This window comes from Ammospiza nelsoni, chromosome Z (genome assembly GCF_027579445.1).
Source record: "Ammospiza nelsoni isolate bAmmNel1 chromosome Z, bAmmNel1.pri, whole genome shotgun sequence".
Classification (NCBI taxonomy): domain Eukaryota; kingdom Metazoa; phylum Chordata; class Aves; order Passeriformes; family Passerellidae; genus Ammospiza; species Ammospiza nelsoni.
In genome coordinates this window covers 13,188,465-13,214,873 of record NC_080669.1, presented here as the reverse complement: position 1 = coordinate 13,214,873, position 26,409 = coordinate 13,188,465, and the positions used below count along the sequence as shown (strand labels likewise).

General features: G+C 38.4%; 1 protein-coding gene across 2 annotated transcripts in view; it reads right to left on the bottom strand.

Annotated features, from left to right (window-relative positions):
- PRR16 (proline rich 16) overlaps window positions 1-26,409 on the bottom strand; it is a 140,561-nt gene that overhangs the window by 32,001 nt on the left and 82,151 nt on the right. The window contains exon 2 of one of the 2 annotated variants that reach the window (XR_009420416.1): window positions 13,085-13,979. Coding sequence is in view for 1 of the 2 variants with exons in the window: in XM_059492236.1 (XP_059348219.1) it covers window positions 13,221-13,979 (759 nt within the window). In the remaining variant the exon portion in view is untranslated. The remainder of the gene's footprint in view (window positions 1-13,084; window positions 13,980-26,409) is intronic. The other variant, XM_059492236.1, reaches the window with a different exon arrangement.

Below are 26,409 nucleotides of genomic sequence, written 5' to 3'. Positions count from 1 at the left end.
TCCCTCCATCCCCCAGCCCGGAGTGATAACAGAGATTGTCCAAACCCAGGTGCAGCACCTTGCACTTGGTCTTATTAAATCTTATGGTATTCCCATAGGTCCACTACTCAAGCCTGTCCATCCCTCTGGATGGCATCCCATCATTCAGGAGTGTCACTGCACCCCTCAGCTTGGTGTCATCTGCAAATTTTGTGAGGGTGCACTCGATCCTTTTGTCTGTGCCATTGATATTAAATAATACTGGTCCCAGGACAGACCCCTGAGGGCACCACTTGCCACTGACATCCTCTGGGACTCTGAGCCATTGGCCACCACCCTCTGGAGGCGACCATCCAACACATTCTTGTGCATCTAGCAGCTGACCTGCAGAACCCACACCCGTCCAGTTTAGAGAGGAGGATGTTATGGGGGCCATGTAAAGGCCTTACTGAAGCCCAGGTAAACGACACCTGCAGCCTTTCCCTCGGGCACTGATGCAGCCACTCCATCCCAGAAGGCCACCAGGCTGCTCGGGCAGGACTCACCCTTGGTGCAGCTGCCCTGGCTCCCTGTGCTCCATGTGCCTTGGCAGAGCTTCTGGAAGCTCCCGGAAGATCCGTGTCCCGGGATCTTCCCGGGCATGGACGGGACACTGACAGGTTGGTGCTTCCCAGGGTCCTCCTTTATACCCTCATTAGTGATTGGTACAGCAACCATTTCTCCTGTCACCTGGGACTTCACCTGTTTGCTATGAACTTTTTAATATCAAGAGTGTCTTGGCAATGCCATCAGACAATTGCCTTGAGACTCTGGAATGCATCTAATAGGGTCCCAGACATTTATATATATTTAGTTTGTTCAAGTGGTCAATAACCTGGTCTTCACTTAGAGTGGGAGGGACTTTGTTCTCCCAATCCCCATCCTGATGTCCATCCAGTCAAGACTTGTGGGAAGAGGGGTTGCCAGTGAAGACAGTGGCAAAAAATTGTTTTTTTCCTCATGAAGAACTGATGTACAGTTCATAGTTTTTCCAATCAATATAGATGAAGCAGAGTTTGTCTTACCCAACAATTTCCTGTTAAACATAAAGCTAATACCATAGCTTTCTGCTCTTAATAATTAATAATACATACTTTTTTTCCTAGAATCTTATGGCACTGTGATAAAGCTCCCTGCTTTGTGTTTCCGACGTTTAAAGCTTCCACTCATAGATCAAATTTTCCTTGAAAACACACCACAAAGCACAGGTGCTGAAAGCTCATGAAATATTCATTTAAACACAATTTAAAAGATTCATTGCATGTCTGAGAGACAAATAATTAATGTCCTGTATGCATGGTTAATGAGTGACAGCAAAAGAAAATTGTTAAAGACAAACTGGTACATACAATGCTTTTCTAATGGTTTTCCTGCATCAGTCTGTGAATTCAGACAAGATCAACAATGAAGAATGCTATACTGGCCATCCTCTTTCTAGAAATCAATTACTTAATTTATTTACAACTTTACAACTTTATTTCTTATCTCCCTAGCCTTAGAAGAACGACTGAACACCATGTCTTCTTACAGTTGGAGCTGAGTACCAAAAAAAGAAGTGGATGAAAATAAGCAATGTATGTAAAAAATGCATTAGTACTAGAAAATTTAATGTTGAGACCAAGGCTTACATGTAGTTACTATTCTGCAAGACTTTCCTTGTTTAATTCTTCTTTTACCTAAATAATACAACTCAGGCTTTAAATACTGATTCCCACTTGAGACTTACTCTTAAGTCTGCATGTGATCAGAATCAATCTCAGATTATACCAAAGATATAAACTACTTGGAACAAAGTTCTCTGTTTTCTGCACTTTTGTACTGACCACTGGCATAACTCGTCTGCATATAACTGTGACAAGGTCAAACCTTAATGACAATAAACCAAAATAGATGTATTTTAAGACTTCTAACAAGACTAAGTCAGTGTTGGCTAATGGCTTTCAGATGTAGACACTGCTCATTTTTTAAAAATTATTTTCTCATGTCTTCTGGCCACAAAGACATGATAACCTTATCATGCAAATAAATAACAATTTGCACAACAAATTGTAACAAAAGATTTTGCTAATTAGAACAATGTATTGTACTATCATAAAATGAGGACTACTTCAGTATTTACAGCTCTTTTGTAAGTCTTGGCAAACCCCAAGTTTAAATTGTTTTCAAATAGCACAGCTGGTCTCCAAGCAGTGTACAACAACAAGTTTGTGACTTAAACATGATCTCAAAATACTACTCTTGTACTTAAAAATCAGGTCATGACAGGAAAAAAAAATCATCAGTCTCTAAAGTATTCAGGATAATATTCAGTTGTATACACAGATTCCAAATGTATTATCATAGCTGTACCTCCTCATTTCTTCAGTAGGTGTGATTACTGGAAGTGTTAAAGACATCTATCACACAATGATTACTTCATCAGTAACATATTATGACTGAACTTACAAAATTATTTTAGATACATTAATAACAATTCTGAATTTATAATGAAAAAAATATCTTGGATTATGAAAACAAGGGCACCACAAAGATGTGGCCTACTGGCTTACCCAAGCTTTCCTTGGAGACTCATAACCAGCGTTATGGATCAGTCACTAGGTCAGTGCAGGTACATACATATGACATTCTACATAAGCTGGTGGAGGAGTCTCACAAGTTCTTTTTGTAAACCTTGAACTCTTTTTGTCAGAAGTCATGAGAGCCTTGAATCTTTACCAGATGAGTCTCTTTTCCATCCTGTTCAGTAATTATTGATATATGTTTCTTGACATTCCACCAAATTTATTGTTCTGTAAATTGTTATTTTAATGTTTTTGTATGTAGGTTTTTCACCAACTACTATTTAAATATCAGAGTTCCTCAGAAGGTGAAAATGTAAGCATTAATAATGTATTTAAAAATGCTAAAATGTGTTGTGTGTATTATTAAAAAATAATTTTTTTTTCTTTCTCTTCTTTCCTTTTTTTTTTCCTGGCTGATTGGTTAGGTTTTGTGGGTTTCTGTTTTGTTTTGGCTTTTTGAGGATTTTTGTTTTGTTTTGGTTTGTTTTTGGGGTTTTTTGTTTTTGTTCTTGAAGGAACACAAAAAGGACAACTAAAAAGAGAAAAGAAAAATAAGAATACACAACTTCCATGTCATACTTGCTTGGACAAAAAAATAAAAAAAAAATCCCCCCAGAAATAAAAGAAGCTCTTAGAAGAAAAAAAGCTTGATTACTACCTTACTAATGCAAATGAGAGTCGTGTTTCTTCCTGTTGTAAAAAATCCATCTGCGTTTCATTCATATCTTCAAGGATTATGCTTTAGAAAATAAACATCCACCAGAAGCTCTTCTTTATGTATTTCATACACACTTATAATATATTTCTGCACAACTTGGTGCAGAAATATAATATAAATGTCTCAGAAATAGGATGCCTGATTTCCTTAATTCTTATAAAAAGGTCTATTTTACTAGAAGGATTCATTACATCACATCATAACACAACTCAAAATCTTATTTTGATTATATCTTGTACTTAGTTATTTTGGTGAAGCCCAACAACATATTTGAAATATTTCTAGATATACATGAAAACATTTTTCCTGCATTCTTTTCACACTTCGTAGAAACAAGCCAGGTCAAGGAAAAGCCCACATCTCTGTGACAAGGTTGATTCTTTTTCCACTCTCCTCTTTCTGAGGAGGTGAGTCTGACTGACTGACCAATTCTGGGGATGAACATTGCTTCAGACAGCCTGGGCCACTCAACTGGTTCACTGCTACACTGCAAAAATGTTTGTGGTGGACTTATAGGAATGTATGTATATATAAATACGTATTTTATTTATTCATATTTATTTATATTTAAATATAATATATATAGGATGTAGGAATGATCAGCAAAGGTGAGTTGGGATTTTTTTCCCAGAAACAGATCAGGGTTAAATAAAGTCACATCAGCACTGGAATTTTAAGAGTGTTGGTTTATGGTTGCATCTATTGATCGATCCTGGGATCGATAACTGCAGAGCTGAGAAGCACTTTGGCTGCCAAGGGATTTGTCTTTACAGTTGATCTAGAGTATGCTGTTCTGCTGTAGATTTTCCACACCCATATAGAAAGATGGTTTGTTCTGAAATCGTAATTCTGGATGGTAGAGAAGCACTTCCATATACTCATATTTATATTCATAAAAGCCATCCAACACATTCCTTTCAAGTCACCATGTAAGTAGAAGCAATTCATTAACACTCTGAACAATTTGTACTTAGTTGTGCCTGTCTATAAAAAATAAAGTTTGACATTTTAATTTTTTCATTGCTTCTGGCATGCTTAACTGATTCTTTTCATCTCTCCTCTCTGTCAAGTACAAAACTGCACCTGCTGGCTACATCAGAAAAGTATATTTTTCATCTGTCTTTTAATGAAAGGTGTATCAGTTCTTTTAATGGCTAACAGTGAGCATTAGAGTAAATTACTTTGCCTTCCTGCTTACGACTGTAGTATTTTCCTTAGACTTAGTGTGTCCCCTTTTTAGAGAAATGCAGAATTAATTCAAAGACTTCATACTGTGGATTACTGACTACTTTTCCAAATAAATTCTTCTCACTGTGAAGGATTTTAATCTTATTTCTAGTTGGATTTTATTAACTCAGACAACAATACCTGTTTTTTTGCAATATTAATGCGTCCTCTGCTTTCAGAAACATCATTTCCAATGAATTAATGAATAAGCTCCGTCTAAACATTTAATAATTTAAGTTAAAGCCAGTAATATCCAGAAATTTTTAACTTTTAATATGAAATTTCCTTTTCGGAATTTCTAATTTGCACTTTTTCTGAAGATCAGTTATAAGGAAAAGATATTTTCCAGTAACAGCTCACTAGATCTTGGCACTCTTAGACACTGCTTGTGAGGAGGCTGGCTCTGGCCAGATGAAAGCCCATGAAAGATGTTCTTTTACTCTCTCTCCTCAGCTGGACAGGGTAGAATAAATATAATAAAAGTCTCAAGAGTAGGATCAGGTAGAGACCCCCTCACCAATTATCATAACAGGCAATAGCAACTGGATTTGGAGAAATTAATTTATTACCAATCAAATAAGAGTAGGAAAATAACAAATAAAAACGAAATCTTAAATCACCTTCCACTTTTCCCTTCTTCCTGGGTTCAACATCAGCCCTGATTGCTCTACCTCTTCTCCAGGCTAAATAATGCAAAGTCCATCAGTCTTTCCTTGTAGGGACCCTGCTCCCTCTGGTCAGTTTTGAGGCCCTTTTCTGCTCCCATGTCTTTTTCATTCTGAGGACTCAGAGGCAGGTGCAGTACTCCAGTTGGGGTCCCACCAGTGCAGAGGAGGAGAATCTCTTTCCTTAACCCACAGGTCACACTTTTGCTGTGACCAGGGTACAGCTGGCTTTCTGGGCTCTGCACACACGTCCCCAGCTCATGTCCAAACCCTGATCCCTCAGTACCCCCTGAGTCCTCAGCAGGGCAGCTCTCGATCTGTTCATCCTGCAGCCCACGTGGATACTGGGGGCTGACATGACTCAGGTGCAGCATTTTGCACTTGGCTTTATTGAACCTCATGAGTTTTTCCCATGGGCCCACTTCCCAAACTTGTGCATGTCCCTCTGGATGGCATGGTGTCCTTCAGGAGTGCTGCTGCACTACTCAGCTTTGTATCATCTGCCAACCGGCTGAGGGTGAACTTGACCCTTTATCTATGTCATTAATGGAGATATTTAATAATACGAGACCCCTGAGGGCACCACTTGCCACTGATCCCCATCTGTACATCAAGTTGTTGACCAGTTCCCTCTTATTTGGATGTGACCATCCAAATAATTCCTACTCCACTGAATAGTCTATCCATATCTCTCCAATTCAAAAGAAGGATGTCGGAGACAACTCAAATGCCCTACAGGAGTCAGACAGATAATGTCTGCATTCCTTCCCCTGCCCACTGATGCAGTCTCTGCACTGTAAAATATCACAAGTTGATCAGCCTCAAATCACCCTCCAGACCTCCATGTGCATTCTAGGAGGATCTGTTCCATGACCTTCCCAGCACTGAGGTGAGACTGAATGCTGCTGGAACCCAGGCTTCTCCTTTCTACTCTTTTTTAAGATGGGTTGGTTCAATGCTTCCCTTTTTCCTGTCACTCGGGACCTCCCCTGAGTGCCACAACTTTTTGAGTATCATGGAGAGTGGGCTGGCAGCTACAGCAGCCAATTCCCGCAGTACTCTGGGATGCATCCCATTGAATCCCACAGACTTAGATACATTCACGTTCTTTGGGTGCCAATAGAGCTGATCCTTGTTTACAGTGGGATGGACTTAGCTTCCATCCATCTGAGAATGGGAAGAGAGGCGGCCATTGACTGAAGCGCAAAAGTTCAGTGCCTCAGCCTTCTCCTTGCCTGCTGTTGCCAGTTTGCCAGTTTGTGTTAATCAGGGGCTGTATACTTTCTTTGACCTTTCTTTTCTGTCTGATTAACCTATTGTCCTTATTATTCTTTGTATCCCCTGCCAAGTTCAGCTCTCTCTATGCCTTGGTCTTCCTCGTCTCACACCTACAGAACTAGGCAACCTCTCCCTAAAATCTTCCCAGGATATCTGTCTCCGCTTCCATTATCTCTGCATTTCCTTATTTCCTTTTTGCTTAACCAGCAGTTTTTTACTAATTTATGCTGATTCTTCTCTGCTTTCCAGTTTTCCTAAATGTGGGGATGTGCTCCATGGACAGATCTTACAGTCCTGTTCTGCTCCCCTGTCCCAGTTTCTTAGGTTTCTTGGTTAACTTCTCAAAGAGCTGAAATGTTACTTTCCTAAAATTCAAGGCGCTGACTTCACTCTTCTCCTGACTGATGACTGGTACTGAATTCCCATCCAACTAGCCTCACCTTCACAGTTGTCCTTATACAACATGATATGAGGCCCTGGAATCTAGGGACCAGGGAAATGAGATTGGGGACTGAAGTTCTTCTGGGATGGACAGGTTGCCTAAGGCAGGGAAGCCTAACCCCACACCATGAATTAAATAAAAAGAAGCGCAGTAGTCCCTGGTGACTCCCTTTTGAAAGGAATGGAGGGCCCAATATGCTGATTAGACCCATGCCACAGGGAGGTGGGTTGCCTCCCTGAGGCCCATGTAAGAGACATCATCAAGAAAAAACCCAGCCTGGTATGGCCCACTGATTATCAGCCTCTATTGGCTTTTCAGGTAGGCAGCAATGACATCTCAACAAGGGCTTCAGAGAGTCAATCAGGTCCTCAGGGCCTTGAGACAACTGTCAAGGGACCTGGAGTACCAGTTCTGTTCTCTCTGTCTTCCCCTTTGCAGGGAATAAGGGAAAGAAACAGGAAAATCAAGAAGAATAATACCTGGCTTAGAGACTGGTGTGACCAGCAGACTTTTGGGGGTTTTGATCACAGGTCAGTTTATACAACACCAAGACTGCTGTCAACAAATAGGGAAAAAGGATCTTAGCTCAGGAGTTACCAGGATTTGTTGAGAGAGATTTAAACTCTATTTGAAGGGAGTTTAAATAGGGACCTAGACAATCTTTTAATTCCAGTATATGACTGTATCATCACATCATCCACATCATCACTGTATTTGCAAAGAAGAAAAACGAAAATATCCTGCAGGCGTGAGAGATTTATACAAAAAGACACTATCATAATGTTCTGGTTTTCACATGCTAATTTGTCCAAGAAGGAGACCAAAACAGAGAACTTTTACTCAGGAAAATCAGCGCTGAACTGGAAAGGAAATAAGCACTTCTATGAGAATTTCTGTCACTGACTGGCTTTTTCCTTACCACTTAATGTAATTATTATATTAAACTCATAATTCAAGATTTTCAAGTAATGTTAAGAATGCTACATAAAGGAAAACAAACACTCATATTGATGTTGTTATCATCATGTAAGCACACTGAGGAATATACTTAAAACACATCGGTTGAAAGGGGTTTTTTCATAATTTGCCTATTATTTTCCTTTCTTATGTAATTTTTCTCATTATTGCTTGCAAGATTGCATGAAAAGTTATTCAAAGTATCAGGCAATCAACATCTAGAGACAGCTGTGATATCAGATAGCTCTTTCAAAAATATTTTTTTCATGAATATAATTTACAAGCAACAATGAGATAGATTGGACTAAGTTCCTTAAAGAATTGTAGTATACACATCCAATATTTCAGGAAATAAAGAAAAAACCTCTTGCCATAAAGAGAAGATGCAGCAATTCCTGGACCTTCCTGCAGTATTTATCTTTCCCAAGAAAGGCAGCAGAATGATTCTGGTTTTATTCATTCCTCTAAGTACTTCTCTTGGCTGGCTATCGGGTGCAATTTATGTTCTACTTTTTTCTCAGCTACCTATAAAAACCATTTTCATGCAACAAAAGATACACAGCCCTTCAATAACAAACCAAATCCCTCAAAGTATGAAAACTTTTACTCCACCTTCATCATAACCGCATGATGATTTTCATCTTATTTGTACAACCTGACAGGAGAACGATTACCTCAAAAGTAAGAAAACCCCTCCTTCAAAATTTCTAAAGATTTAGCATTACAAAAGACCGAGAACTTAAACACCAGCCATGCTTCACCACCGAAACAATACAGCTCAGCTGATGAACATGGAGCAGGTGCAATTTCTTAACACAACTCTCCGACGTGCAGCAACAAGAGCATTGCCATACACTAAATAAGCGAGGGCTCGGAGGACAGGAGCAGACTGTTCAGCGCTGGCTGACTCGAGCACGGGCCCCTCGCCTGCAGCAGGATGCACGGTCAGGTCCACCCATCCCAGCAGCTCCAGGCTCAGCCAACAGGAGAGCTCTCTGGCCAGCATGAGTTAAGAGACGTGTCAAGCATCTAAGATCAGAAATGAAAGCCAGCTTGCTTGTGCTCCCCCGAGTTATCCCAAGATGGATTACTACAATCCCTTTCCAAAATTATGACTGGTGGAGAAACTTGCTCTGTTGGACAAGTAGCCACCATAAAACAGGCGATTGAGATAAAATCCCTGCTACTTTTTGCCAACTAAATCTCATCAACATGTAACTGCTACCAAAGATGAGGCTGTACTGCAGCTTGCAAGCATTGCTCCACAGGATACTGACCCAGTAACACCAGTGCTGCTGACGATGCTGCTGCTGCTGCTGTTGCTTCAGTTGTGGTCTGTGCCAACACAGACACAGAAATTTTAGGCTGCAGCATGTAGATATTACATGAGATAGATCACAAATATCCCTACAAAATACGTGTTTATGTAACCAATACCAAATTTTTTTTTCAGATTGAGTATTCTAGCAATTGTTCTTAGCAAGGTTAACCATATACATTTCTACCACATGCCTTTGCGCACACCTCACTTGCAAGACCTTTCTGCACCTGTGAGCATTATGCCTTCAATATGATTACTAGTTTGAGCAGTGGGTATTTTGCTTCTAAACACACATACTGCCCCTGAAAAAGCACGGCTCTTAGCATATATATCAGGGGTGGGAGAAATGCTGCCTATGCAAAAATATGTGCCCAATACTCATGCCTACTTTAAGACTGCATCAGACAAGTGACACAGCAGCCACGGTATGATTTTACATGAACACGTTAGATTACTGTTTGTGACATTACTGAAAGGAAAGCCATAATTAGAACACGGAAAGAAAGAGATCTGAGCAAACATTCACATAAAATCTCTCTGGTAATTAAAGGAGTCATACTGCTCTCTGCTTCAAAACCAATAAACAAATTATCTGAAGAAAGCTAATAACGAGAGCTGTAGTGTACTTGACTTATATCACATCACATTTTAAATAAGATATTGATTTAATAATAAAAGACCATCAATGACGATTTGGAATTTTTTCTTGTTTTGAAGAAAATTGATGATGCAATGAGAGGTGTAGCAACTCAGACAACAAGAGAGAAGGAAGAACAGTGACTTTTACCAGGCGGAAGAAAGATACATTATCTTTTTGAAGATTCCTACCTTCCATCCTTCAAAAGGATTGTTACTGGATTTTACTCTCCAAGTTTTCCTTTCTTGCAATGCATTAATGGGTTAACCTTTTTAATGAATGCCATTATTACAAATAAGGTAATTTTAATTTTTTTAATACTAATTTTCCTAAACTTGTCCCCTTCATTAAACTGATACAATCAACCTTCTCCTATTTGCATTTGGGAAGCCTAGATCTGGACAGTTGAGATTTTAAAATAACTTAGGAAACTAAAGCCATACAGCAGACTGATGGAGTGGCAAACACTGAATTAAAGCTCTGAGTACTGCTACTGGACATTCATTTTTTTTCAGGTATAAACATATTTGCAAAACACTAAATGTAATCTCAGAGAATATTACATTTACATTACAAATGCAGACAACTCCTGTCCAGTTAGTTTATGGGGTATTCCTCACTAAAGTGTGAAGCACACTGTTTTGCAGGTGTTCAAAAATGCTTCACATACTTTACATTCCTCATATAAAAGTAAAAAATACTGCTGGCTGAACACACTACTGCATTTGTTGCTACGCCATTTCTATTACCAGTTTCCAAACAGTGCTCCAAAATTTAAAGTTGTTTTGCACATTTTGCAAGTTTACCTGTTTTAACCTTAATTTTATTCTGACATGTTATTAATGTGAAATTATTACTCTGACAAAAACACCTTACAATGGGACGCAGGCCAGAGACATTCCCATTAAAATATAACTGATTCAATGTTTGTATTATGATTTAACAGAGACCTTGGAACATGTTGTAGAAAGACTGGGTTGTCAAACTTTGCTGAAAAACAATGTTTTTCCATCACATTTTGAAGCTGCATTGCTGGTCAGAGATAGCACTGCATTTGAAAACTCACATCTTTTCATGGCACAGCCATATCATATGAAGATACTCAGGAGGTGTATGGAAAGCGACAAGAAAGCACTTCTGCATGAGAAGACAACGTATGAGATATAAGATGTTGGGTACCTAAACTGAACATTAACTGCTCAAACTTGGATGCTGTGTAAGCTTTCCACAGCTGATAGCTGTAACAAAACTGAAATTTACATGTACATCAGTCCACATCCACTGAGTGAAGCATCCAGTCTGGAGGTGCTAACGTGTTCACGAGACTCTGACAAGCCCAGACGAGAAATGCAGCACTCTGCTGTCACAGGTGAGCTCATACAAAAAAAACTAAGCCAAGTGAGGTAAGATATATGCACCATCACCCTCTAAAATTACTCAGCATTATTTTCTTTAATATTTGATGTGCAATATTTGATTTGCATTATCGTATTTCTTGTAAACAGTAGCTTGTATAAGAATGATAAAAAATACTAAAGTAGCTCATAAAGGGTGTATGATCTGTACAGCAGTGATATTTTAAGGACAGCAGGAATTTTCTTTTTAAAAGAAAATCCTACAGCTATGCAATGTGGGTATGTCTGCACATTGTTCCAGTCATTTCAAATGCAGTTTTCAATGTATGAGCAAGGGAGGTGCTGTGGAGTTCCAGCATGTGAGCAGAATCCACCTGCCATAATCCTGATCTGGGCAGCAAAGATCTTGCACAGATGCAGGACGAGTTCCTGTCTCCTGCTGCAGCCTGGACTCGCTGCACTCAGCAGCAGCTCCCATGGGATTAAGTACAGTCAAACAATACCAAATGTAAAGTGCATCATGAAAAACACATGGCAGGCATGAGGGGAAAGCATGATTAAGAATTTAGGATGATTTCCTTTCTTTGCCTTTTATGCAGGGAACACTTCATGAGGCTTTAGACCCTGGATGTGTATTTGCACAAAATAAAATGTTTGCTTAATGCAAAGATTTACAAACAGTAGTCATCTGATGGGACTTTTGTTACCATTATTCTTATTATTTTGGTTTAAATACTAGAATACCTATAGAGGAGAACACAATATCTGTTTAATTTACTAGATGTAAATAGAAATTAAAATTCAAAATCTATTTTGTCGGATTTTTTTTCTGTTTTGCCATAAAGTAATTTTTATACTTCAGCTAAAATAAGCATAATTTTTTTTAATACAGCATTTGCTGTTGGCCATTGAGACTATTTTGGTACATGTTTTGTAAATAACAGATTTTTTATCAGATTTATTCATTGACTGGATTTTTTTTAAACACTAAATCCCTGCAATTCTCTTTGTGAGAATAAAAGGATATTCTGTCATAAAATAATTAAAAACACTGAGGACTTTTTTGAACTAGTAAGAATATTAATTGGGTTCACCATCAAAATGTGATAACATGTAAAATATCTTGTTTTGCATGTTAATGTTCCATAATTGCACAGAGCTTTTCAACTTCAAAGCTCTTTACATGAATTAAGTGGATGTCCCTGGAGGCCTTAAGCAACATTTTCTTTGCCTTCAAAAAGAAGATTTGCACCAGACAAAAGCTTTGTGAAAAACACAGAACTGGGCCTTGTTTTTCCATCCTACTGCCACTGCACAGTGAGATAAAATATCACTACCATTTTGCAGATGGAGAAAAAAGGGGAACTTAATGGGACAATCCCTGCTCATCTCAGACTCGGTACTTTACATCAGGAGCAATGCACTGAGGCAGCGAGAAACAAAATGCAACTCGGTTTTCCAGAGCCATGCCAACACACATTTCAATTATTTTTTTCAATTAAACTTCCCCACCAAAGACCAAGCTGCTGAGAGTCCAGTGATTACCCCCCACTGCAACCACTCTACATACACTGAATTTGCTCAAGCACGCATGAAGAGAAAAAAAGCGTTTGCTAGAATTCAGTCAAAGGCTGTTACCTGGTACTCCACCTGGCTTCATCAAAAGACAATTGAAAAGTTGCAAAACCCAGGAGAGAAATAGTTATTCCCTTATATGAGACTGAAACCTATCACATATCACTACGCAGTGTTTTCACACTGAACTTTCTTTTCATTGTCTTTTAAACCATGCTACAAATAAGAAACTGCTACAGATGTTTACAACATCAGTGCTAAAGAATGAGTATTTTTCCAGCACCCTTTGCCAAAAGGGTAAGACCAAGAAGTATTCCTCTTTGTACTTACCATGTGATTTTTATGCCACTTCACTGGACACAGGGTGTAATACATTGGGTCTTTTTATTGCTCAAGTAGAAAGTGCTCATTACCTATTTATGTTTATATATAGGAAAAAACAAAGAGTTATTACAAGGGGCATACTTCACACTGTTGTAGTGGTTGATTTCCTCAAGATGGTCTTCTGGGGTTTTGGTGCAGTTTGCGGAGGCACAGTTGCAGGTCTTGGAGGAGGAAAACTATTACTGGGACTTATCCCCAACCCTCCATTTTCCAGAAGAAACGGAGGCAGTGGAGGTGGAGGAGGCGGCAGAGGAGGGCACTGGTGTGGCAGCTTTCCCGCAGCCCGGGCGGGCTCGCTGTGCAAGTGCACCTCTCTGTTTTTGATGTTGTAGCGAACGTCACAGTCGGGGCAGTACCCGTGGTACTGCACCTTCTCGCTGAACCGCACTCGCTCCCTGGCTCCGGCCTGGGCACACCGCTCCTTCTCTGCCCTGTGCGCCAGTGGCGGCATCACCGCCTTCTCCAGGCCGCTGCCGGGCACACAGCACACGTCTCCGTTGGGGACGCGGCCCGGCGCCGCGGGCAGGCCCCCGTTCCGCAGCAGGGTGCCATTGGTCTTGAGCGGGTTGGCCGAGGGAGGCAGCCTGGGGGGCTCGTCGCACCTGACGGGCGTCAGGCGAGGCGGAGGAGGCGGCGGGTTGGGCTTGCGCAGCACGGTGAGGATGGCGGACGGGTGCGCGGGCGGCTTGATGAGCGGCGCGCTGCCCCGCACCTTCACCTTCTCCAGGCTGGAGGCCGTTGTGCTGCTGGAGCTGCTGTTCAGGGTGTCTGTTTTGGAGCTGTCTGTCATCTCATCCTCCAGCTGCAGATCACATGTCAGTGTGTCAATCTGGTCAACCACCTGCACAATAGCCAGAGTGAGAACAGTGAGAAAAGCACACACCAGAGAAGGCACAGAAAAACTAAACCATTCTCCGCTATCTGCTTGTCTTCCCCAGAACTGAAGCATCCAGTTTTTTTGACCATTATTTCTTTTTTCTTGTCAACGTAATAAAATCATCATAATAAAAATGAGGACAACAATAATGATAAGGATGGCTAGTTTGCTAGCTCATCACCTGAATACAAGAGAAATATAACTTGAAACAGTCTAGAATGAAATTCCCTTTCTTTCCCTGCAGGGTTTACTTGGTAATATCATAGTGAGTGAAGTGTAATTCTTCAGCATTATGCTTTGCCTTCCGGTGCAGGAGGAGACAAAATTGTTCAGCTTTAGCTTCTACATGACAGCTTCTGAACCCAAAAATTCTGCAGAGCATCTTTTAACTCTGACCTTTCACACACTCTAGATTTAAATATGCATTCTCCACACAGGTGATATTATATGTGTAGAATCATATGTTTGATACACAATTTTCTGACTTTTTTTTAACATAAAAGAGACTATGAGAAACAAAATCTCTTTTGTGTTATCTCCCTTTATGAGCATTTTCCATAAGATCTGAAATCCTCCAAAAAAATCCTGAAATAGCATTTGCTGAAAGAGAAAATGTTGCTTGGTTTCCACTCAGAAGTATTTAAGAACTCATGCACTTTATTTAAAGCTTTCCTCTACCTCCCAGAATTCTTGTTTTAGATTCTACATTGCTAGATCTTTTCTAGTCTTCAAGAATCCCTTTTCTACTGATTTTTAGATATGGCATGAAACCAACGGTGCGTTTACTTGGAGCCTTCCCTGCAAAATCCATTTAACTCAGTGGCCAGTTGAACAACTGTAGTTATGAGCTACACATAACTACAACAGATGCCACAGGAAGTAGCACTGGGACACATTTAAAAACTGATTTCTGTCCTTCACAGCCTCCCAGGGTGTACCTAAAGTAATCAGTAGCTGAAATGTTGCTAACTAACTCTGGTGCATGAATAAAAACCTGTGCCATTGCTTTGGATCCTTCTGGGAGACCTGTGCTGCTCTGGAGGAGGCAAACCAATACATTTGAAATGAAAAACCAGATGTGGCCATTGTGGCGCAGAAACTTTCATTTCTACTTCCTGCTTTCAATAATTTGGTGCTGATACTACTGATTTCAAATTATTTTTAGGCATATGAGCCACATAATAACTGCAAAAAACATGAAAGCCACTACTGAAGGCAGTGATTCTTTATTCAGTCAGATCAGTCCCCCACTTATGTGTCCAGTAGTAAAAGGTAAATAATAAAAGCAAAACCACCATAAAATGAAAAAGCACTCCAGCTTTCACTGCTCATACTGTAAGCTGAGTTGCATAATACAAAATTCATAAAAATTCATATGCCTCAATTCAGTTTAGTGGTCTCCTTTTCCTAAAACCAGCAAACATGCAAATAAGCATCATTCAGAGAGCTTTCAAGCATCTTTGAAAAAACTTCACAATAATTTTTCTCTAAAAGTATTTCAAACAACTAATTTATTCAATATTCTAAGTCAGGTATCATGTTGCATTTAAATTTCTACTTTTTCTCAAAAAAAAAAAAAAAGAAAAAGAAAAAAGACAAAAATATACCCTTAAACTGGAGACATTAAATCCCTGAAATAATAAGGATTAAAAAAATTATTCTAGAAGTTTAAATGACAGTTGAACTCTAGTAGCTGCCAGATCCAACACATCCCCTCCAGGGCATAGCATCTAAGAACTCAGGAAAATTTCAGAATAAAGGTAGACAAATCCCATCTGTACCAAAATTCATTCCAAGAATGACAGCTTACAAGTGAAAGAATTCTTATTATCACCTTCCATTACATAAGCAAAATAAGGCAGAGAGAATTTCTCAGAAGGAAACAGGAACAAAAAAAAAAAAGGTCTGGGCAGTAAGCCTGAAATTTAAACATCCCTCTGGATGGATTTGTGTAAATATAAGGGTCTGCCTATATATATCTAAATATCCTACTGCATCCTATCATCTTTTATTAAATTATAACAGAGATAGAACAGCTTGATGCAACATAAACCAAAGAAATTCCTTGGCAGGCAAAGAAACAGAAAAATTATACATAGCAGAGCAAAGAATTTTCTCAAGAGTAACAGGAAAGTCTGTTTATGAACTACCCTTCAAGTTAATGACTACAGAGTTTATCTCATGCCTTCTGGACAAATGTGTAGTACACATCAACATTTTTTTTGTCACTTATCCGTTTGTAGAACATAAATCCAGCATGAAATGGCTCTGACACAACAACACAGTTTATCTGTCTAGATTCATTCCCACCACGATTTGTGAGTCTGTGTGCTGTTCCTTTCTTCTGCTTTTTTATCCCAGAAGGTAAAATTCAAATAAGATGAAAAAGCAACATGAGAACTCATGACTAACACAGCGAAACTGTTGTAGTTAAAAAAAAAACCAATAAACCCTTCTTTCACAGTGCACCCTCTATGGAAGTAAGAGGTTAATTAAAGTAAGTAAGTAAGAGGTTAATTAAAAAAATAAATAAAAAGATAAAAAGAAAAAGGTGCTCTAGTTGTACAGATTGTGTCCATTCTTTCATTTCTGAATAAAACAGGACTTGATTCACATGTACAAATATTGGAGATACCTAATTTTATAGTTCAGGGAGGCCCTTAGCCATTAACTGGATTTGAGCTCTGCATATATGCCCACTTCTACCCTGCCAGCAGTATCCTGAGGCTTCAAGCTTTGTAGAATCCAATGTGACACTCCTGAATGAACCAGGACATCAGTCTATTCTTATCTCATCTAAGATATCTAATTATCTTAGCAATATTAGGTACCCAGAGTTGGATTTCTCTGCCAAAATACAAGATTACACCCTTAGCAACATGCATTTGGACTCAGAAATTCTGTGCTGCAACTAACAGCATGGAGAATTAACCAGTAAAATCAAGTTCAGGTAAAAAGGAAAAAAAAACTGTTCAACCCCAACTAACAAAAAAACCCCAACCAAATCCCCACTGAAGTTGCAAACCATTTGCAATGCAAAGACATTTTACAGTTAACCCAATCCTCAATGTTACCAAATTTTTATATAAAGTTGCTTAAAACTACAGAGCTAGCATAACGTATTGCTTTTCCACTGAGGTCAAATTGCAGTTCCTGTTTAAAAGAACTTCAGAATCTAGTCCAAGAAAAAGTCTTGTGATTATTAAAAGCAGCCTGTTCTGACCTAATATTTCCATTGTTTGAGCTGTACTTGTAAGTTTTGTCTAGTTTTTAGCTCCCCTGTTGAAGGCCTTTTGCGGGCAAATGTCCTAACTCGATTATACCAATCCTCAAAACTCTGTATTTCTCACAGGATGCCAGGATCTCATTCCAAGAATCCAACTTGTAATCATAAGACTAAAACAAGACACAGAAAGTAACACGTACTTGTACTTCTTGCTTGTATTAATAAACTTCTCAGAAAAGTGTCTCTACAATTAGTCACAAACACTTTTTTTCACTGCTTCTTTGTGTGATTATCTAATATACATCCGAAGTACATTTATGGAGAGTTTTGTTGTCTCCTTACAATAAATGCTTCACTAGGTTTGTTTTTCCTCCTATTTAAAGGAAGGTCCCAATGTTCAGTGAATATAGAATCCACTGTCTGCCCTCAATCCACCACATACAATTGTTGAGCTTTTTTTGCGACACTTAAATAAAAAAGCAAATTGCTTTTCAGGAAGGAAATTAATATACATTTAAAGATTCATGATTTTTAAAGTTCACAGAAGTAAAAAGGTGTAATATTTCTTAAGATGTTCAGCCATTTGCATTTTTAAAATATTTTTCAAAGATTCACATTGATTTACAAACTAGATTTCTTTTTTTTTTCTTTTTTTTTTCCTTACTTGCTTCTGTACAGGCTAGTGGCTCTCAGAAAAGCTGCATAAACAAGATGGAACTTAGGTGATATTACTTCTGAGATGGAACAGGTATAATTCATGTAGTACTCTTTCGTACTACACCATACCTATGTGCAGCTACGAGATTTAAAAGTCTGCTGAAGCTTACTAGAAAATCAATAGTAATGGACAGATGCTGAATTTGATTTTAAATCAACCAAAATCAAATCATGTCATGAGACTAGTTCTTGTTCGGAGCTAAAATAATTTGTGGTGAAATGAAAAAATTGGGGGACAAAATAAATGGAATAAAATATATTTTCTTTTTTAATTTTTAAAGCAATCCCAAAAACTTGCAAAGTTTGACACAGACAAATATTGCACCTTTTGTGCAAAACTTAGCTACCTGACAAGCCACAAAAATAAATATGTAATTAAGAATAAGAGCAATCAGCCCTCCCATGAAGAGGCTGCTCTTGCTTTAAGTAAAGGACTGGGAAATATGCTATATCAGCAGCCCTAACGTCTCATGATTGCACCTCTCATCCCACAAAAACTGTTCACTCGCTACCATTAGTACCAGAATTTTCTAGAAAAACTGCCAAACTATGTACATTCCCATTACTTTATCTTATGACTTCCTGTACAGTTATTAGACCTTTGTTGACAAAAATGAAGTTCAATATATATGGGGAACGTGAGATCAGCCCAGATGGTCAGATCATGCTGCTAATAATGCCAGGGTTCTGGCTTTGATCTCTGCATGGACCATCCACTTCGGAGTTGGCTTTGATGATTCTCGTGGGTCCCTTCCAACTCAGAATATTCTGTGACTAGGTCTGTGATATCTAAGGACACAAACAAAGCTTCTTCCTTATTAAGCGCCTGTAAATCCCAAATTACCCCAGAGTTAAAAATGAATGAAACTGAGGTCCCTGTTAACAGTGAGAACCAATATCTCCCTTTACAGTTTAAGCTGCATAACAGCAGAATAATAACCTTTTCTCTGGTGCTTGCATTTTAGCTTCAATCCATGGTCATATCTTTTGTATTTTCCTGCAGCAAACTTCTCTGCATTGCTACCTGTCCCCTTCACTACCCCCAATCCCCAGAGAATACAGCTTCCAGGTCAACAAGAAAAAGAACCAAAATTAGACTAGAAATAAGTGTATAATGTTGTGTAAGCTAAAAAATTGCCAAAAGAAAGCAAAAGAAAAGCTGTATCAAGAGAGACAAGTGGTCTACTTAGTACAATGTTGTGAAAAATTACAAAAAGCAAGTGCTCAGGACAGAACACTAGAAAAGTCACACAGAAATATTTGTGTAGAACCTTATTCCATTCTCAAACAATTTCTCACCCAAGAACTTCCCAGCTGATGTTGTATTAAGCAGATCTTGTCATACTTATCTACAGTGAGCATGTGAACATGACTGTATCTGGTGAAACCTGTGCCAGTTTTTGGATACTGCCCAAGTATCCTCTAGTTACCCACCTTCACTACATGGAAATGCCACCTACACCTCTTTCTGCTTGAGATAAAAAACAGATGCTTTTATAGACAAAGAGCTTAATGAAATTGCATAAACTCAAGCTGTAGCTGTTTTGTGAAACTACAGCTACAGAATCTGTCTCAGTCTTGCAATTGGGTTGTGGGTTGGTTTTTTTTGTTTGTTTTTACAATGTATCCATCAGCATACTCGTATATGAAGATGTATTAATAAGTAATGTCTGTTTATGCTAAAACACTGTAACAAAGCACTGGGGATTAATTCAGTATTTGAGTAAATACAAACTTCCTTGCAGATTAGTTCAGCTTTTTCTTAGAGTAGTATGTCAGCAGCCTAGTCACTCATACTGCAGCAGCTCGAAAGGGCAAGGCTGGTGTGAAGCCCTTGGATGTTAGAGCATCCAAGAGATCAACCCTATCCTAAGCAAAGTGACACACATCAAGTCTTTGCCACCACAAAGTTTTGGGCAAAGAATACATTAGTAACATCAGCAAACTAGAATTATGCTTTAGAGTACACTAACACATTGTCACAGATACCCTAGGCTGGACAAGGTCTCCAAGATCATCTAATTCCATCTAATTCCAACCTCCTGCACATGAGCAGGAACACCTTCCATAGCTCAGTCAGCTAAAAGCCTCATCCAGCATGGCCTGGAACACTGTCAGGAAGCAGGCAACCCCAGGTTCCCTGGGACGCCTGTTCCAGCGCCTCACCACCCTTGCAGAAATGGATTTCTTCCTGAGATCTATTCTAAACCTACTCCCTTTCAGTTTGAAGCCATTTCTTTTGCATTATCATGACATGCCTTTGCAAAAAGCCTCTCTCCATCCCTCTTCTGATACTGGAAGGCTGCAGCGGGGTCATGCCACAGCCTTCCCTTCCCTTCCCTTCCCTTCCCTTCCCTTCCCTTCCCTTCCCTTCCCTTCTCTTCCCTTCCCTTCCCTTCCCTTCCCTTCCCTTCCCTTCCCTTCCCTTCCCTTCCCTTCCCTTCCCTTCCCTTCCCTTCCCTTCCCTTCCCTTCCCTTCCCTTCCCTTCCCTTCCCTTCCCTTCCCTTCCCTTCCCCAGGCTGAACAATCCCAGTTCTCTCAGCTGTTCCTCACAGGAGAGGTGCCTCATCCCTCTGACCCCTGAGTGCCTCTGGATTTGCCCCAGCAGGTCGATGTCCTTTCTATACTGGGGACCCCAGAGCTGGATGCAGTACATTCCATCTCAGCCTCTGTAAATAAATGAAATTCAAAATGCCTATTTTTCAGTGACAGCTATTACTCAACTGTTCCCTTACATTCTGAAGCAGACTGAACGCCAAGTTAGGCTGGAAATAACCATGTAAGTGAAAATTTATGACTATGTTGGGCTCCTGAGAACCTAAAATGGCCATGAAAACTCAACATCATGATTCTGAATTAGCAGTTCAGGGAAAGGAAACTAGGAAGCCCATATTCAAAATATTTTTTTTTAAGTTTTTTTTTCCATGACAAAATAATAAGGAAAAAAAAAAAAGAAAAGAAATTACAGCAAGCTGCTCCTCATGTTCCCATTTAAGAATTTGACATAGCCGTGGCAATTCTCCTGTGAACACTTTTGGATGAAGTCTCATAGGGATGTTGTTTGGAAGAACAGAGACATGAAGGCAGATATGTAGCATGTATTCATGATGAATAGTACAATTACAATTCTTGTCACACACAGAAGAAGCCTGATAAAACTATGATAAACAAACAGAACCCTGAGAAAATAAACTAAAAACAAACAAAAAATCCTTCTGAAAAAAGCAAGTTCAAATAATATTTCTAACAAAAAATAGCCATTCTAAAATATTAACCGGAACAAGTCAGTTTTGATTCGGTCTCATTCATTTTTAATGGCAACAGAGTTTCACACTTCCAGTGAAATACTGGAAATGAGTGATATACTCACATCATCTCATATCTGTCAATATAGGAAAATAAATAATTTCACTAAAAATAAAGCAGAATAAATCTGTTTTGTCACATCTGGATCATCACAGAATGATGACACTTGTCTTAACTCTGGCAAGAAGTGCAATGATTTCACGTGTAGCTCGTTAGCCAGGCTGAAAGGCAAACTGCAGCTCAGGCTCAGCCCTGTGCAAGCACAGCAAACCAGCCCACAGACTTGGAAAAGCAGGCACAATGCATGTCTCCATGGGCAGCAGTGCTAACTAGCCAGCCAAGTTAACCCAGTGCTACCCTGGACTCTGCTCAAAAGCAGATTGTACAGCTTGTCCTGAACACTGAAAAAACACTCAGGACTAGGAAATTTACAAAAAGCTTTTAAGTACTAAACAAATGAATTAATGAAGCCTGCCTTATAAAATATAAGGAAAATTTGATTTCACGACTCACAAAGAAAACTGGAACTTAATGGGAAATAAGCAATTTTTCCTCTACTGTAATTGACTGATGTCAATTATACTCCTTTCTTTTTCTTACTCTTCAAATTTAGATTTGACATGGTAGATGTAGCCTGCATGATTATTTAAAAAGAATATCCAAATTTTGTCTTTATATTATCAGGTAAGAAAAAAAAAAAAAAGATAAAGCTGGGCATATCAAATATACATGTGAGAGATAATTCTGCATACTATTATTTTAAATTCATTGGCACAAAGAAGGAAATTCAAAAGACAAATTACTAATCAGAATTCTATGCTTAAATACACATGTAATAAAAGTAAAAGGTCTTCCCTGTAGAAAATTTTGGGGAATTAATATTAAATCCTTGTTTACATGTCTCAGTTATACTCCTTGCAGCTTAATACTGCTTTTCTTTCTCAAAATGTAACAAAATTGAAGATACCTGCATGTTGAAAAAAGCCGAGGAATGGTTAATCTTTGCATTCTCATTATTGCTAATGTTTTCTGAATAAACATGTTGTAAACCAGCTGTAAATGCAATAGCACAAAATCTTAGCGATTTTACTCCCTACATAACAATCTTTGACATAAACAGCCATTCACAACGACTACAAATACAGTGATTTGCCTAATTAGAAATCATATTAATTTAAATGACTGCTAAATATTTGTCCAAGCTCTTAACTATTAAGGTAAACAGAATGTAGGAGTTCCTAAAAGTATGTTAATTAATGCTAACCATGGCAACTGTGGAGACTAGAAGTTCCTTTGTAGGATTAGAAAAATCACATATTTTCATAAATACTTTCCTAGGTACACTTTTCAAATACATTAATAACAGATATTGTTAAAAAAAAGATAAACAACCTTGTAACATTATAGCTCTGAATTAAATATTTAGCACACCCAAAATAAACTTGCTGAGAAGCTGATAAAACAATTCCACTGCAATTCTTTTGTTAATGCTAGTCTTAAGAACTGGGTATATTTCTCTGATTTTAAATAAACCATCTCACTATGCAAAGTATTAATTGGCATCCTTTCCTTTCCTCTGGCCCTCTAAAATAGGCTCCAGAAAGAAATGTTTATCGTCCTTTTGTACTAAAACAAAAAAAACACGTTCTCCAAGGACAGCCAATATATCTTTTCTGAGACCACAAGTTAGGCTGTTGGACATTTTGACTTAAAGGATTTTATTAGTAAAACACTCTTTTGAGTCTAGATGGCATCCATATTTTTGTATTTCAGCACCATTTAGGTTACAGCTCCAAAGTCACATTTAAACCCAAATTAAATGTGCAAGAAATTTACATTAACCTGGAAGTACTTACTCCTGTTGGACAGTTTTTAAAACACAATTTCAACACAGATGAACAGAACTAGAGAATTAAATACAAAATTTAAAGCAAGTTTTAGATGAAGTGACAGCATTCTCGGCTTTTTATACTCAAAAAAATGGAAAGCCTGCTAATGCAATAGACCTGCTTTCAGACACACCTGCAATACTCTTTTTGTTGATATTCCTATCCTTGAAAGATGTGCTGTTCGTGCAACAGGTTGAACTATCTGCCAGGATGAAACCAATGCTATAGGTAAAGATGATCATTATTAGAAAGTTTGCATCTTTTTCTGCTGGGAGGTCCCAAATGCACAAGCTCCCAGGTCGCCCCCACCCCGCTGGTGAGCTGCACGTAACAACAGGAAATAACAGTACTGCAGACATTTTTCCAAGAATGAGACAGCACAAAACATTTTGCAATAGTGACCCTATTGAAAGCTTCTTGGAACTCAATCTGATCTTTTCCATCTGGATGTACCGGGCAAAACACGTCACAGGACACAGCCCATGGTAAGCTTACACCACGAATAAATAGAAGTAATAAATCAGCAAACTGTGTTAACAGAGAAAGTAACTGCTATGAACCATAAAGCTTTAAAATTAATGTTTGCTTAAATGACCTCAGCTCACAGTGTATCACAATATATTTTAGTAATTTAATTAAAATAATATTTTATCTTAATATTTAAAAATACTATTTTTTTCAGATTTCTTTCAATAAAATGCTATATGGGCACCTGAGAAGTATATACAAAACCAGTTTTATCTCATTTTTGGTTCTATATATTAAACTTTTGTCTGTTTATTAGACATCTAAAACTGAGCCCTTCAAGTGATTATGACTAACATATTTCAGACAGTGTAAGCAAACTGTAGCTAAGTATTTTTAAATAAATAATTAACTGATTTAACAATAATTGTACATTCATATTATCATAATAGGATCATTGCCAAGAGAGATGTTTAACAAAATTCAAAGCAAACAATGTAATATTACATGTTTACACAGATGGTCAGTTGTTTTACAGTTAAAGCTGAATGTGATCAAAGTCACTTATTTCAAAGAAAGCTATCTGCTCTCCAGTCCAAAAAGAAATTAATAAATTGGGAATGCACGAGAAGCAAATGTAAAGAAGCAGAATTTTCAGCTAATGTTTGAATGTTCGCAATGATATACAGTGCCCGCTCCAAAATAAAAAACATTACATTCCCAGGAAAACTCTAGCTCAGGTATTTCCAGCACATTTGATGGAGATAATAATTTCAGTGGGGCAAAAAACAAGACTGCAGATGTTTTTTCAAGCTAAGACTATTAAATTTTTGTCCTTGTAAGACCATTATGTCATGTTTTTGGCACAAGTAGCTGCTGCTCCAATTCTGCTTCTTGTTGCAGATCAGCTAGCTAATAACACACAGAAACAGAAAGTTTTCTTTGCTTTCACTTTTCTTTGCTTTTTCTTTTGCTTTTGCATATCCCACAAAACTGCTGGGCCTATTTGGCTCTAACATACTTGCACTCCCAGCAATACTGAACTATTAAAAGAGAATTTTGGCATCCCACAAGGTACATGGTGCAGTACTCAGGACCACAACACTGTGTTTTTACTGCGGGTGATCCAGTCCCTCTCCTGTGTGCTCAGTCCAGATGCTTCTGCATCTGTGGCATAGGTTTCCTTTGGATAAAGTTAGTTTTGCTGTTTTTAATGCAAAAGAGAGGCATGACTTTCAGAGGTATTAATGACAGGTGGAAGGTGAAATTCTGGAGAGGTCTGTTTTCCTAGGTAAGTCAATAACTGCCTTACAGAAGTAAACTACAGTAGTAGAATACATTGTGCAGGGAGTAGAAAACCATTTGCAAACAGATTTGGAAAACACAGTGGTGAGCTGGGTGGGGGAGTAACTGTCTGCCTCAGCCATGCAAATAACAAACTGCAGCCAAGATTCAGTACAGCTACCACAAATTTCCAACCACAGATAAAGTCAAAAGGATTCACTCCTTTAAAAGACTTGTTGGTGTTTAGCCTTTGAAGCCTGGTTTTGCTTTTTGGCTTTCATGAAAAGAGTTTTCAATTGAGCGAGCATCTTACTAAAAATTATCTGGAATATTTAATTTAAATTTATATATTTCATAAATTATTTCTATAGTGATTTTGGCTATATATGGAAATATATTTGGCTATATATATCTGATCCAAATCTCAAGACAAGAGGGAAAAAAAACCCTGTCTTATTAGCTGTACCTTCCTTTCACAATGTCTTCTGGGGTTTACAAGACAGGAATACTTTTTTCTTCTTCCTTTACCCCTCCCCCTTCTCTCCTTTTCTTCTTCCTTTCCCCCTCTCTCTTCCCTCCTCCCCTCATTCCCCCCATATATCAGAAATTCTGCTCAGGTCAATGGCACAATGCCTCAACTACTAAAGCATTTCTTTGACTGCCAACAATCCACTTTGAAGAGTCCTTACCTCATCTCATCCTTATAAACCTCAATCCCTTTCTTATAACTATAGTACTTGTGGCAGCAGGAATGAAATGTTTTGTACCTGGTATTTTGAAGTGGTCCTTAGATGTAAAGATGTAAAAAGTGAATTTTTCCAGTGCAGCTGGCAGGATGCACAGAGAAGAACTAGAAAGACAGATCAAGTGCCTCCTTCTGCTGCTATCCTATGGAGGTCATCTTGGCTGGCTTTGATTCAAAGAAAAATGCAGTTCCACCACTCAAAAGAACATGGTTGGTGAGATGTTAAGCACATGAGACATCTGGTGTATGCACTGAAAGATACCATGAATCTCATCAGAAACACTGCTGTTCAAAATCTTTTCAGACAGCACTGAACAAACAGTTGTTTCATTTTCTGGGCTATTAGTGAAAAGAAAATTATGCATGTAGACTATAAAGCCGCAACTCAGATTTTAATACTGAGACATATTATTCTAGAGTCAGTATTTTCCCTTTTGGCAAAGCAAATGGAAGTTGTGAATGTAGACTTGGGGTTCAGGCCCAAAAAAATGGACCTGAATACCAAGGTAAAAAGCACGTCTTTTTAACTTTAGAAAGTGCTGTAAAATGTATGAAAAATATAATCTGTGTTTGAAAAATTAGGCAATTCTGAAATGTCTAAAGAAAGGTAAGTATTGAAAATTATTTTACAGTTTCAAATGAACACTATTAAAATATTATGGGTTTGCATTTAATTTTTAAAAGGCAGAAGAAATATTTTGATTAGGTTCAGACAAAAGAACTATATTTACTTAAGTGCCATAAGTTCTGAGACATTAGGT